The 16,939-nt window shown below is 41.3% G+C and overlaps 1 protein-coding gene across 3 annotated transcripts in view; it reads left to right on the top strand.

The window, feature by feature from the left end:
* Positions 1–5,385, top strand: part of PRORP (protein only RNase P catalytic subunit) — a 128,339-nt gene extending 122,954 nt beyond the window's left edge. For all 3 annotated transcript variants that reach the window (XM_068546114.1, XM_068546123.1, XM_068546134.1), the window contains 3 exons: positions 245–393; positions 3,106–3,301; positions 5,122–5,385. In XM_068546114.1, coding sequence (XP_068402215.1) covers positions 245–393; positions 3,106–3,301; positions 5,122–5,253 — 477 coding nt within the window. In that variant the 3' untranslated portion in view covers positions 5,254–5,385. The remainder of the gene's footprint in view (positions 1–244; positions 394–3,105; positions 3,302–5,121) is intronic.
* The last annotated feature ends 11,554 nt before the right edge of the window (positions 5,386–16,939 follow it).

Genomic DNA, 16,939 nt, shown 5'->3' with positions numbered 1-16,939 from the left:
CTTAGAAACCTCCCCAGCTATCCAGTGTAGCCTGGCTGGTGGGCAGGTGTTAGACATTAATTTGTGACAAGGGAGCATTTTCCTCATGCTTATTTGCAAAAATGGACTGTTATTTTAAGGAATGTTTTCTCACCTCTTACCGGAAAAGACTATTTGACCATTGAGATTACCATCTGCAAGAATCACTCCCCTTACTTGAGATTCTTCCCTTGACCCTCTTGGGGACTGGCTTTGTGTTTTTTAGCTCTTGGATGTGGTCTCTCAACTAGCCAAGCAGAATCTTCAAGTGCTGGTCCTGGGCCGGAAGCATATGTTAAAGCAGAATTCCCGGTGGAGGAAGGATGATATGGAAAAGGTGCAAAAGCAAGCCAGCTTTTTTTTTGCTGACAACATGTAGGTATTGAAGTTATTAAGTGAATTACACTAGGCCAGTCATCTGCTTGTTAACCTATTTTTTGCCATTTTTAAAAGCGCATGTGTGTGTATGTATGTATGTATATGTATTCTCAGCCTCATTCCAAAAAAAAAAAGATTTGAGACAGCTTACAAAAATATAGTTTTTACAGCAGGATAAACTTAAATAGACGAGGAAATCAGGTTAAAGGAGAAATGAGTTAAATTAGCCCAAAATGAGATTAGTACACAGAATGCATGCCATAAATTCCTAAATAGATCATTTAACAAATATTTTACAAATATGAGCACCTTCTGTGTTCTTGGAGAAACAGCAGTGAACAAGACCAAGTCCCTGCCCTCTTGCGACTTAACAGTAAACAGGTAAACAAATAAACAGGTAATGTAATTCCAGGCAGTGATCAAAGCTGTGAAGACAATGAAGCAGAGTAAGGAGCTGGAAGGGGACTAGGTCGGGGATAGGTCAGAGGGGAGTGGAAAAAGCCTTTGGGAGGGGGCAGATCTGAAGGGAACGAGTGAGTCATTTGAGAAAGGGGGAAGGGTGGTGGGAAGAAGCTACCAGGCAGAGGGACCAGCAAGTGTTGAAAAGGGCCTGAGGCAGGAATGAGGAGAGCTGGCAGGCCAGTGTGGATGGGCTGGGGGCAGCAAGAGGGAAGGTAGTCAGTTCTGAGGTCCGAGAAAAGGCAGGGACCACATTGCAGAGTTCCTCGTGGGCTCTGGATTTTATTCTCAATGTAAAGGGAATGTTGCTATGAGCTACAGCTTCCCAGGAAGCCAAAGGAACATGGAAAAGATGGTCAGCGACAAAATATACAGTGTCCATAGAGTATGAAGAAAGCAGCTAATCAGGAGGAGCACAGATGCACAACAGCACGTATTAACTTTTAGCATGCATTTAGGTTTTCATACTGTTTATGCCGACAAAGGTTTATTTCCGACTTTGCACGGATAATGAGCGCACCTCAGCCCCAAGTCTAGGTTTCATTAGGTTGAATGTTATAACTTCAAGGTTTGTCAGTATTCCCCAAATCATTTCTTCTTAAAAAGGTCGAATGGGGGAATTCCCTGGCAGTCCAGTGGTTAGGACTCGGCACTCACTGCCATGGCCCAGGTTCAGTCCCTGGTTGGGGAACTAAGAATCCTGCAGGCTGCACAGCGCGTTCCCCTCCTCCCCCGAAAAAAAAGGTCAAATGGCACTCAGTGCACAAAGCTGGAAGCTAACCCCTCCTTCAGATCCCAAACCAAATCCCATTTTTCTTTAGCTAAGTCCTTTTATTTATTCATGGGAGGGGGGTGCTTCCATCTCTCCAGGACTCTAAGACAATAATAATGCTCTTCATGCAGTCACCTTAGGCAATACTGGGTAAACCTTAAGAGTGCAGGCTTGGGAATGAATACACCCAGGTTTAGATCATGGCCCTACCACTTCCTGTCTGGGAAGGCATTTCCCTTCTCTGTGTTTTCTTTTCTTCATATGCAACCCTCATGGGGATTAAATGAGAAGATACTTGCAAATCATACAGCACCAAGTACATGGAAGACATATATGTTTGTTGCTGTCACCATCATCGTTATTTTTCTTAGGTGGAAAAACTGGATAAATGCAGTGTTATAACCAAGAAGCCTGTTGGAAATTGGTCTCATGTTTGGTTTGGAGCTTGTATTTATTGCATACACTGAAGTTCCAAACCCAGTTGTAAAGATTGATTCAGGGACATTCTATGGCTTTGGAGTTGAGTATTTACATTTGTAACATTCACCCTGTTTTCCATTAATGTGCCAAAGAAGCCTGTTCAGCCATACAGTAGAGAGAACAGTATAGTGAATCCCCACGTGACTGTCGCCCCGCTCCAGCGGTCGCCATTATTTGTTAATCGTGCTCCGTACAACCTCCACATGTTTTCTGTTTTCTTTTCCGCTCTCTTTTTCCTGGAGATGTTTCAGACAGATCCCAGTTGTTTTATCATTTCACTTGAAATACTTCAGTATAAGGTAAACTTTAAAGGGTCCACTTTGGGTCATTTGGATCAAGGCATAAGGCTTATCACATGTTGCTGTCCAAATCTCCTGAGCCAAGGTAGCCACCGCTGTTTCTACAGCACATGTATTCAAGTGGTCAGCGCTGATGTTGAGGGCCCATTGGAGGCTTTGCGCTCCTGGCTCTTCTCTCGTTGGAGATGCCTTTGGGTGCTGATCAGGATGACTACCCAGAAGCTGCTTGGGGATAACCAGTTTCAGCTTTGAGGTCAGCCCCTTACTTTTGCAAGAAATTGTCTTCCTGCCCTGTTGGTATTATGAATTCGAGTGAGGAAAGGAGACGGGGAAAGGTGTGCTCTGTGGTGGATGAAGCGGATAGGAAAAACACCCTGGGAACACAGAGACTCAGCTTTTGAGTATGAAGAGAGAATTACTGTTAGAGTTCTCCATTCTAGTGGAAGAGCCCAGTTGAGCTGCTAAGAATCCCTAGCATTAGCATTCCTTTCCCCTTAGCTTTCCGTCTGTGTTCTAGATAGTGTTGTCTACCAGCTAGGACTTGCAGGCGGCTCTTACGTATCACTGAGATCATGTCAGTTAAGAAAGCAGAACACTTCTGAAGAAAGTAGAGTAAGAAGAAAATAGCATGGTGAAGAATGCTATTCTTTGCCTCTTTGGGCGTGTGCTTGATTGTGTTCTTTCTTACGCCCGACTCAGCTCAGAGGACGATCCATTCCTTCTGTATGCCGCTCTGCACTCGGGGAACCACTGCAAGTTTATCACAAAAGATCTGATGCGGGACCACAAGGCCTGTCTGCCTGATGCCAAGACCCAACGCCTGTTCTTTAAGTGGCAGCAGGGACACCAGCTGGCAATTGTTAGTAGGCATCCAGGATCAAAAATAACTTTTCAGGTATGTTACCTGTTCTCTACATAATGTCAGCAGAGCCAAGTAGATAGTAAGAATGTGGCATAGTCAAAGAATGTTGCAACTAGTTCTCAATGTTTTATTTTACTTTTAAATATTGATTGATTGATTGATTGATTGATGTATTTGGCTGCACTGGGTCTTAGTTGCGGCATGCGTGCGGGATCTAGTTCCCCGACCAGGGATCGAACCCTAGCCCTATGCATTGGGAGCACAGAGTCTTAACCACCGGACCACCCGGGAAGTCCCTCAATGTTTTACTTTTCTCAGCTTTAGTTTGGTATCTGGAATTACCCAGATCCTAGAAACACAGAGTCTGCCAGAGCAAAGTTTTCATAGGCCAACCCCATGTTAATTGACATATTGAAAACACCTGGAATGTCATCAGTTGTGACATCAATTATGTCATCAATTACAAATCCTCATATGTGTTTTTTATTCTCCTATTTATTTCCGATAGCTCAAAATTCCATATTCCTTATGGTTCATCATAACTTCTATTTCTGCTAAATAACTCCTTTTTCCTGTTTAATCCACTGCTGTGGCACAGTCTCAATTGAGTTCTTTTTTGATTCTAGTTTAAATACCTGTAAGTATAAGGATGCCTCCTGTGTGAAAGCAAAGGGAGAAAATCTAAAGGCGAGTTACTACAGAAAAATACACTAGCCAATGATAAATATGGTCCAGTGGTCAAAAAATATATAAAACAACATTTATAGGAAATATGGTATCAAATTACCACAGAGATACAGTCAGCAAAATCAACTGTGAGAAACAATACAGGACAACTGACCTGGTTTCCTCAACAACAAAAAATTGCAAGAAAAATAGAGTTGAAAAGAGAAGCTCTAGATTACAAGAGAATTCAGCCAGTCACAATGTAATAACCTTATTTCAATTCCTATTCAAACAAATAAACTGTAAAATACAGTTACACACATATAATAATTGGGAAAATGTAAACAGTAGAAATTTGATGATGTTAAGGAATTATTAATGCTTAAGTATAATAATGATATTCCTCTTATATTTACAAAACAAGTCCTTACCTTTCAGAGATACATACTGAATTATAGAAGAAATGATATAATATCTGAGATTTACTTCAATATAATCTTGGGTGGGGGGTATGGATGAATGGGTGAAATAAGATTAGCCATGAATTGATAATGGTTGAAGCTGAGTGACAGGTACATGGGAGTTCATTGTGCTATTTCTTTATTTTTGTATATCTGAAAATTTTCTCTTTCACATACAAAATCAATAAAGGCAAAAAAAGGAATATATATATATTTTTTTTTTTTTTTAATTTTTTAAGAGAGTCCTTAACCTTAAAAATGAAACCTCCCCAAAAAGAACTCCTAATAGTAGGGGGTCATCTTTTTTTTAATTGAAGTATGGTTAATTTACAATGTTCTGTTAGTTTCAAGCATGCAGCAGAGTGATTCAGTTATACATATATATGTGTATATATATATTCTTTTTCAGATTCTTTTCCATTATAGGTTATTACAAAATATTGAGTATAGTTCCCTGTGCTATACCGTAGGTCCTTGTTGTTTACCTGTTTTACATATAGTAGTGTGTATGTGTCAATCCCAACTCCTAGTTTATCCCGCCCCCTACGGCCCCCACCCCCCGGCATTCATCTTCACAGAGTTAGCTGCTCTTTCAAAATCCATTGTTAAGTAAGACAGAGAATACGTCTCTGAAGCAAACTGAGAAGCTGTCAGAAGAGAAAGGGAAATGGCTAGGTATTCCTTTAGTGTTGTTCTCAATGTGTGGTTCCCTTTTTAATTCAACAGCATATTCTCATCTATGACACCGTGGTGCAAACAACGGGAGACTCGTGGCACATACCTTACGATGACGACCTGGTGGAAAGATATTCCTACGAAGTGCCAACCAAATGGCTTTGCCTTCACCGGAAGACATAAAGACTCTTACCCTCACGCTAAACTTGTGTTTGGGTGTCCTCCTGGTTGGCATCAGAGCTCTTAAGTTGATGCTTGTTTAGAGCATTGCTTCTGTCCTGTCTGATCCAGTTTGTCCTGTTTGGTCCAGTTGGTTTGCATATCAATAAATTGATTTTTTAATTAAATAAGATATAATATCTTTTCATAACCGGTTGCATTTTTTCCCCTAACATTTGTTGGGATTTGAGGCTTATCCAAAGTTGGGGAACTTGGTGCAGAGTGATACCTACCTTTCTCCTATTGAGCCAGCTATTCTGCTTACTTGGGCAACAGGGTCTTCTGGTATCCATTTTGCTACCCTTCCAGGTCCACCAATAGCAGAACCAATCCATCTGGCCCTGGGCTCCGGGTTGTTTGTAAACCCTTTCTGCATTTCTGATATCATCTCATCCTCTACATGTTATCTCCTTCCCACACTGAATCACTTGTGGTCCTCTCTGATGAGCTGGCCCAGATGTCAGAGGTGTATTAGCAACTTTTACTTATCACCCAATGATTTGGGTTGGAGGAAGATTATGATTGTTTCTTCTTCATCCTATTATGCCTTTTCCAGACTGATTCAACATTTTGTGAACACTATTAATTCCATCACTTGGTATGAGGGCTTTCTAAAGTATATAGATTATTTTCATTTTATCAAGTTTGACTTACTTTACCAAAGTGAGTAAGTTGTTGTCTCTCTGTTTTACTCCCTTGCTAGGCAGCTTATATCTTGATTTTAGCTGAAAATATTCGTGTCTGTAACACTTCATAACAGTTCTTTCCTTACTCATACATACTATATGATTTGATATTCAAGAGCAGACAAAACCAGTCTATGGTGATAAAAATCAGAATACTAGTTGCCTGAGGAAAAGGGCACAAGAGAATTTTGTGGGGGTGATGGAAAGTTCTGAGTGGTGCTGACATAGGTGTATGTATATATTAGTCAAATTCATCACACTAAACACTTAAAATTGATGCATTTACGACAACGTAACTGAAAAAAGTATGTTAGCATAAAAAAGTTATTTACATGAAAAAACAAAGACTTCATTTATATCAAACAATGTACATGGATATAAGTAAGGTGTGTATTATGCACAGAGAGACAATCCAGGAAAAACAGAGGAGGGGATGTTTTACCTCCTTACGCCATTGTTGGATTCAACACTGCTGCCCCCTAGAGGAAGGAGCTCTCCAGACAAGTGCCTGGTAAACTGAGGGCATTGAAAGATGCTGAGAATCGGAAAGCTCTCATAAATCCAATCTGCTTATTTTCTAGATTTCATGAACTACCTACTTAGAACACTGTGCTTTCAGCGAGCTGAACTTTTTTTAAAGAAACTATCCTAGTTTTAAGAAAATTAGGAAAGAAAGCATTTGTTAAATAAGCTTGTCTAAAAGCTTAATGCAAATTCCTCACAAGTTGCTCTAGAGATGGGAGAGGATACAAAAAGAATCGTAGAACTTCAGAGCAGGAGTGAACCTTGAAGAACATAAAGTCCAACAGTCGCATTTTATAGAGGAGGAATAGACCCAGGAAGATGCAATGGCTCCCTTGGATCCCACAGCTAGTTAGTAGAGACATTTCAACCATAACCCAGCTCTTCTGATTCTCAAGTCAAATAGTCTTTCTCCTACTGTACACTGTAACTTAGACTAGAGTAGTTCATAAAAACTCAGACAGACTGAATGGTAGAGCATCCGGTATGTAGATATAGAAACTTTGTTAGCCACATAAGAGAAAGTGGGGAGAATGGGAGGAAGGGAACAGGCAGGACAACCTCTTAAAGGGCCCACGTTTCCACGGTGGCTCATCAGGGTAGAAAATTGTGTTAGGGAAACTACATTATTTTTGAACTCTTTAATACCATTCCAAAACAAAACCCTGATTTCTGCTTGAGGTAAATTGAGGTGCATCTGTCATTTGTCTGGGAGTAGGGGAATTCTAGGGCTGCTCAGAGTCAGTCGCACTGACATGGGACCTTGGAGAGTTCAGGGATTATCTGAATGGAGGCAGCTGGTACCCAACACTTAGGCTGCCTTTTGTATTCTGATCACCTGAGTGAGACAAAAGCTAATTCAAGGTCCCAGACACAGTGGGAAGAAGGAATTCTTTAAAAACCTGTGCCCTGGATTGAGAGTATCTTTAAAGTCGGCCAGCCATGAACAATGAAAGCTTTGAAAGGGCACTGACTCTGCCACTGAAAAGTATGTCTAAAATGCTTTGTGCTTCCCTCTGGCATGCTCCTGAATTTATACTCTCTTTTCCTCCTGCTGTTCTCAGACCCAGTAAAGAGAAAATCTCAAAGGAGAAACCTGAGCTCATTCTCTCAGGGCTCCGCTGGGACTGCCTCACCTCAGGTGCCTTGTTCTTCACATTAAATGAATTTTTCTCTTCAAGTTTGCACTTAAATATAATTACTGCTTCCCTGTTCCTTTAGCAGGTTTCTTGCTTTTTAAAAAACTGTCCTAAGGTGCTATAAAATGCATATGTGTTCACATTAGATTTCTTTTTCCCTGATAGCTTCATTCTAGAGCAGGCATGGAAAGGAAGTGTATGTTATGTAGGCACCTGAATTCTGGCCCATCATGGTGAGTCTCATCTTTGCTAAAAGTCAAAATTATCGGGATACTTGAGGGCAAAGCTAAATGGAGTCTAGATCGAGTACTTTGCCCATCCTTCAGCAACTTGGAATTTCCAGAGTGAGAAACATCTAAGGGAACCCTTGTGGGAATGACTGGGAGTAGAGGAACATAGACCACTCTGATGAAATTGTGGGATTTAGATTTGGGTTCTTTCAGGGCTGGGACTTAAGCAGAACTAAGAGTTCTTAGTAAGTGGAACAAGGCAGCTGCTGGAGCCTCCTATAACCCCAGGGTGACAGTAGAGTTGCCAGATAAAATACGGTCTCCCAATTAAATTTGAATTTCAGATAAATGACAATTTTTTGTATAAGCACGTCGCAAGTATTGCAGGGACATACTTACACTAAAAATATTCACTGCCTATCTAAAATTCACAATAGGGCATCCTATATTTTTATTTGCTACATCTGGCAACCCTAGGTGGGAATTAGATGGGAGGATGAGGGGTAGTGGGAAATGAGGCATCTCTAAAGCCCACAGCCCTACAGGAGGCCGGAGGGGACCAAGGATAAGAAAGAATCTAAGGGACTTCCCTGGTGGCGCAGTGGTTAAGAATCTGCCTGCCAATGCAGGGGACACGGGTTCGATCCCTGGTCTGGGAAGATCCTACATGCCGCAGAGCAACTAAACCTGTGCTCCACAACTACTGAAGCCCGCGCGCCTAGAGCCTGTGCTCCGCAACAAGAGAAGCCACCGCAATGAGAAGCCTGCGCGCTGCAACGAAGAGTAGCCCCAGCTCGCTGCAACTAGAGAAAGACTGCACACAGCAATAAAAGACCCAATGCAGCCAAAAATAAATAAAAGTAAAATAAATAAATTAAAAAAAAAAAAGATTCCCTGAGGACTTTTCTTCCCAAGTTTTGTCTCTGTTGGCAATACTTGATCTGACGGATGCTTCCAGAGGCTGTACATATACAACTTGCCTTCAACCAGGAATTGAAATAAACAGGAAGACAATTATCTAGTCACTGATAACCGCTAAAAATTGTTTTGCTACCAGAGTACTCTCAGAAGTACACTGTTATCAAATGGATTAAATTATTAAAATAACCATGATAATTTATTATAAATAGCAGTGTTATGTGAAGGGTTTCTGGTAGCTTCTGACAAGAAAGTTGATGTAGAATTAATTTCATCCATATTTAACTGATTACCTCATTAATCTCTTTGATGTTAGTTAAAATTCAGCCCAAGAAGCAAATACTTGAGAAATCACAATTTCTAATATGGTAGAGACATAAATTCATTTTAAGGAGACCAGTTCAGATTGCCCTATCAGTCTCAGCTGGGCTAGAACATTACTAAGAATCAAGTTTAGTTCACATCTAAATATTGAAAGTCCATTTTTTTTCTTTTTTTAGATTTTTATGTATTAAAAATTTTTTAATTGAAGTATAGTTGAATTACAATGATTCAGGTGTACAGCAAAGTAATTCAGATATATATATATATATATATATATATATATATATATATATATATATATATTCTTTTTTAGATTATTTTCCATTATAGGTTATTACAAGATATTGAATATAGTTCCCTGTGCTATACAGTAGGTCCTTGTTGTTTATGAAAGTCCATTATTGAAACAGATTTCTTGTGCTTTCTATGACTGCATTAGAACAAAGAATGTCAGTGTCCGGAATTCCCTGACAATTCTACTCCTCATTTGGCTCTCTGGGGCAGAGTGGCATCCTGGCCTGGGAGGATACTATGGGGCCTCCACCTCCATGAAACAGGTTCCTTGGGAAGTGGTTATGGCAGGTTGTCCAAAAGGTAAGTCCCTCACCTAGAATCATTGCTTAAGATGTACTGTATTACTAATTCTTTAAAAATAAATCATTCTTGTATTTTCTTCCTTTTTTCAGTGACCTTGTCCTAGAATCCAAAGCTGAATGAAACAGGTTCCTTTGGAAGTGGTTATGGCAGGTTGTCCGAAAGGTAAGTCCCTCACCTAGGCTCATTGCTTAAGATGTACTGTATTACTAATTCTTTAAAAATAAATCATTCTTGTATTTTCTTCCTCTTTTCAGTGACCTTGTCCTAGAATCCAAAGCTGAATATTTTTATCCTCTGCTCCAAAGCTGAGTAGTCTAATGCTATTAAGTTTTTATACACATATATGCCTTTCATATATATATACACACGTATATATATAATTTTTTTAAGGATCATTCATTCTCTATAAGCTCTTTTGTAATGCAGTTTTTTCCCACCTGACAGAAAATGAAACTTTTCCTTGTTCTCATAGTCTTCTATCACTTCTTCCTCATGTACTCCAAACATCATAATATAAATTCATAAAATGAGGCAGTCAGGTTAAGCTAGGGCATTGCTGTATACCATAAAATACTAATTGCATGGTTGTATACTCACAAACTACTCCTCCAGGTTTCCTTGTGTTCAGAAGGAAATTTGTGTTCCAGGAAGCTGTCACCCTGATGATAGCTACTGGCTCGAACTAAGGATCGTGTCCTTTGGCACTTAGCCCTGTTCTGGCAGGAGTTCTCAAATCCTTGAAGAAATGGGTCTTTTCCAAGTTAGGCCCTCTGATCTCCAGCTCCTAAAGAAATAAACTCTGGTCAGACCAAGTATTTGAAGAGAAAGCCTGAGGAAGTTTTGCTGCTTGACACAGATAGAGAGCTTTTTATTTTTTAAAGTAAATCATCTGGCTCTTTTTGTTCTTTGATACAGCAAGGGAGGTTTCTGTGAGGAAATCGGTACTGAACAGTTTGTGCTTTATAAATGTCAGTAGATTTTTTTCCTTCCCACTCCCACTGCCATTATCCCCAGAGATTTCAACACCATCCATATTCTGGTCTCATCGTTTCTTATCCACTTAAACTCTGATGATTTTCGGCCCCCTGTGAGACGCCAACCTGGATCTTTTAAACTACTCAAAAGTGCTCCACTTTCAGGATATCAGACTTTTGAGCTCTTCATTTTGACTACAACCTCCTTAACCTGCTCCACTCCTTCATCCCGACCACCAGTTCCTAGATCTGTTCTTAGGCCTATTCCTTCCTCACCTAGAGGCCTCTCTTATCCATCCGCATCTGGCTTCGCTTGCCTTCTTACTCACCCCACTCCATCCTCAAACCACTCATTTCATGGATGACTTCAGTAATACTTCAGATCCTTTCATTCATTTCACCTCCTGTGGTACCCATCTTATCAATTCTAAACCGAACTTTGGGTAGCCCCATACCATTCCACTTTCTCCTCTCCTATACCATAGTATTGCTAGAAAAGTCACGAAATTATGCTACTAGTACTTCACTCCCATTTGAAGGTCCTTTGTTTCACCTTTCAATGAATTCCCTGTTAATTCCCTGAAGGAGCTCTCCCAACTTTTGCCATCTTAACTTGAAAAGAGCTCATCTCCTGCAGCCTCCATTTCCTTTTCTGTTCAGTGGGGAAGAGGGTGCCAGCGTGCTTCTCAAACTCTAATGGACATGGGATCCTGTTTAAAGTGCTGATTCTGATTCAGGTCTGGTGTGCCTGGTGATGCCAAGGCTGCAGACCATGTTTCTGAGTAGTAGTTTGAGTAGTCTCAAATGAGCTCCAAGTTTATTTAAAAATAATAATAATAGTGCAACACTCATGATTCTAAGTCCTGAATCATAACCTGGCCACTCTCACTCTCAGCAGATGTCTTAAGCAGGAACTAAAAGCCATCTGTTAAGAGCCTCTTCAGCAATTTTTGCCCTTTCTAGCAACTTTCTTTCCTCACCCTTTTCTCCCTTTTCTAGGTTACTTTTTCTACCTGCCTCCATACTATCCTTTCTTGCTAACTTGAGAACTTGTTTTCTCAGTTAATCTCTTTCCATGGGCTCATTCCCCCATCTAACTACAGTACCTTTTGGCTTCTAGCCTGACAAAACTGTGCTTCCCTAGGGATAATTTAACAGCCAAACTTCTCAGAGGAAGGAGCCATCTCTACCCCTGCTTTCTTTCCAATTCTACATTTGCAGCTGAGCATTTCTACCTTGGTAGCCTGTGGCCCCTCAAGCTCAACCACGGTGAAAACATTTCATCTTCACCCCAACAGAGTGACCTCCTGCCTTACTTTATGTTATTTTTTCCTGCTCCTTTCCCCCTACTTACATACCTATTCAATTAGCAAATTGTGTTGATTCCACCTTCAAAATATCTGTTGTAGGCTAATTATTCAACTCTTAACTACCTTTCCAAAGGAAATAATCCTTTTTTAAAAAATTTGTACATGAAGATATTCTTCATAATAATGTTATTGATAATAATAACAAAATTGGAAATAACGAAATGTTCAAAACAAGGGAGGGAAGAAATAAATATAATTTTAAACGTTACAGTGATTAAAATGATACTTTGTGTGTTGGCATGGGTTAAATGACAAAACATCTACAAAATGGTATGTTTAATATGATCCCATTTTTTAAATAGGAAGGAAGGAAGGAAAGAGACATTTGGAGAAAAGTATCTGAAAGAAATAATATTTTGTTGATTCCAAAATGTTAATAGGTATCTCTGCATGCTGGGATTGTGGTTGATTTTTAGCTGTCTTCATCTTCTGCACAATCTGAAATTGTTACATGTGTAATAGGATGTTAGAATAGGACTCTTTCTGCCTCAGTTTCCACTGAGGCACAAATACAGTAGATACCGAGATTCCCAGGTAAATGTGAGGCAGACAGTACATATGCAGAATTTACAAAAAGAATAAAGGAGAATCTGCCTCACAACTCCCGGCCCCTTAATCAGGCCAAAGATATCAAAGAGTCAGAGGAAGGAAAAAGATAAAGATGTTTCCTTGTAGAGAGCTGTGGCCAGGCTCCTGGTTCCTTAGGTACCCTCTGACCCCAGGACCCCAGGAAAGATGCCTCAATAGGAATACTTAGAGCTTCTCTTGCAGTCTGTGGAGCCCAGAACTTCAGAGAAAGCTGAAGCCTCTGTGGACGGGCCTGACTCTGCAAAAGTTACAGGATGACAGCAGGGCTGACAAGAGACATTGGAAACGAGCCAGAGAGGGCTACTGCCTTGGACTTGCCTGGCACTGCAGGTTTCCTGAGGTCCAGATGGGGGCCAGATGGGTGGGAAGAGAGTTGCCTTAGGTTGTCTTGGGCTGGAGGGGAACTTCGGGATGGCCAGGGGTTGAAGAAGGAGTGCAAGTGGCCACCTACATATAAAAACCGATGGGCTCAGCAGAGAACCACTGAAGAGCCTTAGAAGAGTGGCCAAGCGGAGAAGCATCAGCTTTAACCATCTGTCAGGCTCACCAGAGACTCCAGCTATAAACATCTGCTTGGCCTAGAAGGCATTGAGCCACCCACCCTTACCTATCCTCCACTGCCCATCCTCCACCTTGGCTGGGGCGGGGTGTGTGGAGGGTGTGAAGGAGGTAAGGGTGGAACTGAGCCAGGAGTGATCAGGGAGGAAAAGTCAACCATGCCCGCACCCCTTTCCACTGGAAGATTTAGTACGAAACCGACCTAAGCTGACAGAATAGAAATGATGCAGTGCTGTTTGGAATCTATTGGTATAGAACTGGATATTCTAATTTCTGAATCGATACTGCATTTGTTAAAGTAACTGTAGCACTGCATATTGTCTAAGAGGAATGGAAAAGTAAGGGAGCATACCCGGGTTTTCATCTAGAGGCAGGAAAAATGAAAGGAAGAGTGGGAGAACAAAAGTCAGATTGTAGTTTTATCACAGTCTGTTCATCACACTTGTTACCAGAACCCAGATGCCCCCTTGCGCTCACTTCCATCATTTCTTGCCTCCATAAAGGTAACCACTGTCTAGTCTTCCAACAGTATAGATTCCTTTTGCCTGTTTTTGTGCTTTATGTAAATGGAATCAGTCAGGCTGTGCTCTTTTGTGGCTGGCTTCTTTCATTCAATATTGTGGGAGGTTCATCTATATTGTCACATGTAATTGTATCTCATTCATTTTCATTACTATATGATGTTCTATAGTGTGAATATACCACAATTTATTCGTTCTACTGCTGATGGGCATTTGGATAGCTTCTAGTTTTTGCCTATTACAAATAGTGCTATGAATAGTGTATCTCTTTTTATAATGGGCGGAGGGCTATTTAAAAGTCTCTGGCATCTTCTTTCCTTTCCGTTTCCATAACTACCACCCCAGTTCAGGCCTTCACAAACGTTCACTGGGACTATTAGCAATGGCCTCCTGATTGATATGCCCATCTACAGTTCATTATAAATACTGCCACCAAGTTTATCTTCTGAGAGCATAATTCTAATCATGCCATTTCCCTTACTCAGAAACGTCAAATGTCTCCCCATTGCCTTCCACCCAGAGAAGAAGTTCCTTTTCTTGGCATTCAAGGCCTCCTCCCTGCCTTTGTACTCCAGAACATTTTTGTGTCCTAGTCAAGCTAAGCCACTGCCATGCCCTAAACACAGGCTCTTTTTTTCTTCCTCTGCTTCTCTGTTCTTGCCACCCCGAGTCCATGTTGCATCGTGGTGCCACTCACACTGTTCCTAACAGCGAACACAACTGTCAGAGTGCTTGTCCTCCCAAGTTGAGCTCGGATATATTTCTTTCAGCAGGCGGCTTGCATTCCCTTTGGCCAAAGTCATTTCCCATCTGCAGTGCTTTGTTGGACACTACCTTACATATCGTGTGCTGCCTCGTGTTAGTATTGCTCTCATTTGTGTTTCATCTTTCTTCCCCACTGAACTTTCTTCCCCATCTGGTTCATCTGTGTGTCTCCAGAGCAGCCAGCCCAGCTGCTTACCCCTAGAAGAGGCTCAGTAGACGTTTGTTGAATTATTTTGGAGAAGTTGTTTGAAAATGTCTTCCTGATTTTTACCTCTGATTCCCACTTCTCCTTTGAGTGAATTCCCCTCTTGCTCCTTGGTATTTTGTGTGTGTGCCGGCTAGCTCGGGAACATACTCTTTGGTGTCTGATGCTTCAACGGATCCTCAAGAAATAATGATAACTTCTCAATGCCACCCTCTTTAATCATACCATTTAAGCCCCTCCCCGCATCTTAAAGGAATTAACTATTTATTTATTAGGCATCTATTTTGTACATGGACCATGAAAACTGGAATAAAGCTTGCTCTGCACCTGCAACACATCATTGCAGAGTTTTTAATCTTGAAAATGTTTTAGTCTGTTGTCTATGGTTGACTTTTGAAACTTGCCTTTGTTTCACCACGATGGATGAATTGCACACTGGGTGAAATTCACGGATCTCAGTTGCGGTTTATCAAGTACTTTCAAAGCAAGTAGAACATAACACTGGAGCACTCTCTTGCTTTCCCATCAATACCTGGGTTCTCAAGAACTAGTTCCTCGATTAGTGACGGAAAATATTGGTTATAATGATCAGACACCTCATTCATTTGCTCTCTCCCCCAGTTATCTCAAGGGAACTTGGCTCCTTCTGAGCACCAGAGATGACTTAATTTTGCGGTAAGAAAATAGGAATTAGAGGAAGCCAATTAGGAAACCTCAAGGAAGAGGAAGTGTCTCCAGGCTGAAAGGAAGGCTGTTGAGTCTTATTTCCTCTCTGTTCTTGACTCATCCTCTCGGTGCCTGACCAACTTCTGCACCACCCTTTCCCCACCTGATCGGGGGGCTGACATGGGTGTGGGGTGAGATTGGGGGTAGTGAGCAGAGTGAATAAAGTCAAATAACATTCATAAAGACACCAAGATGTAGGGATACACCATGGGTGGGAAAATCTCAGTGAACTCATTGATGCTTACGATTCCCATCCCCGTCCACAGTCATGGGTGAGGCTGCATGTATGCAGGATAGGGTGAGTGAGAATTGGCTGCTTTCTAAGTTAAGAAAACAGACTGAGTTTCACTTCTGAACAATAGCAGAGTGCAGTGCAGGCTGGTGCAGTACTTGGCTTCCTTCTGTACTAGGGATAGATCAAAACAAAATAGCCAACGATCCGGGCTTTATTCACCAGTGTCCCCTCCTTTCACAAAGAGAGAAGCTGAGTTCAAGTCTATTAGTAGGTGACTTATTTTCATTGTGTTTAATATTGTTTTCCTCCATGCCTTTAAGGTGGGTACAGCGTGCTCACCTGTTTGAGAGAAGAAACCGAGGTGGTGGCCACCAGGTGATCACTGGCAAGGCTCAGATTCAAATCCAGTGCTTCTGACACGCAAAGCAAAGCCTGACCATGTTCAGGACTCAGGCCCCTCCCTTCCCCATCTTATTTTTCACTGGAACATTTGCTGTTCTCTCAAGCTATGAAAGGCTTCCTGTGTTATCATGCTTAAGGGGAAGTTGTATGTTAAAAACCACCAACGGTTAAGCCCAAGCCAGCTGGGGTCTTCCATTGCTTCCTCCAGTATTCTGGGGAGACCCATGAGAATTCTTAGTGCTTCTCAAAGTCCTTAGCTTTCAGAAACAAGAGCTCAGTCATCAGTCAAGCATTGGGTCTTCATTTAAGGGACAGTTTGGGAAAACAAGAGAAACATCAAAAGTTGTAAGAGTTGTTTTAGCTATAACAACTTCAGTATGAAGTTGTTATAGCTAAAAATCAAGAGTGACCTGAAAGCTAAAGGTTTTGGCTCTCTAGAAGGGGTTCCTGGAGAGATTTAGTTAAATGTCCTTTGGGTTGGGCTGCTACAAGTTTATTCCCTTTCAAATCAAAGGACAGCATTATCATTATTGGAGTTGACTGACAGAAGCCAGACGCAGAATTATATTGACTGGAAAGGAAAGGATGGAGTAGCAGGGAAATGATAGCTGTATGACTGCTATGTTGAACCCACCATTGGTATTGGAGGGTGAGAGAACCACACTAGGTGTTATGGGGGAGAGCGCTGGGGAGTGTTGCCTTATTGGAATATGGTTTGAAGGGCTTTTGAGTAGAAGCATAACCAAGTGCCTCATATAAGTCACGGTAGCACTTCCCACACCACGTTTGATGCCCCATTTGTCCCTCTCCTTTGCCCATAAATTATAGAACTGGAGTACAAAGAAATCACCCTTTTCTTTTTCCCCAAGACTCAAACAGATTGACAACTC

The sequence above is a fragment of the Eschrichtius robustus genome, chromosome 1 (assembly GCF_028021215.1).
Source record: "Eschrichtius robustus isolate mEscRob2 chromosome 1, mEscRob2.pri, whole genome shotgun sequence".
In the NCBI taxonomy this organism is placed as follows: Eukaryota; Metazoa; Chordata; class Mammalia; order Artiodactyla; family Eschrichtiidae; genus Eschrichtius; species Eschrichtius robustus.
This window is presented reverse-complemented; position numbering and strand designations above follow the sequence as displayed.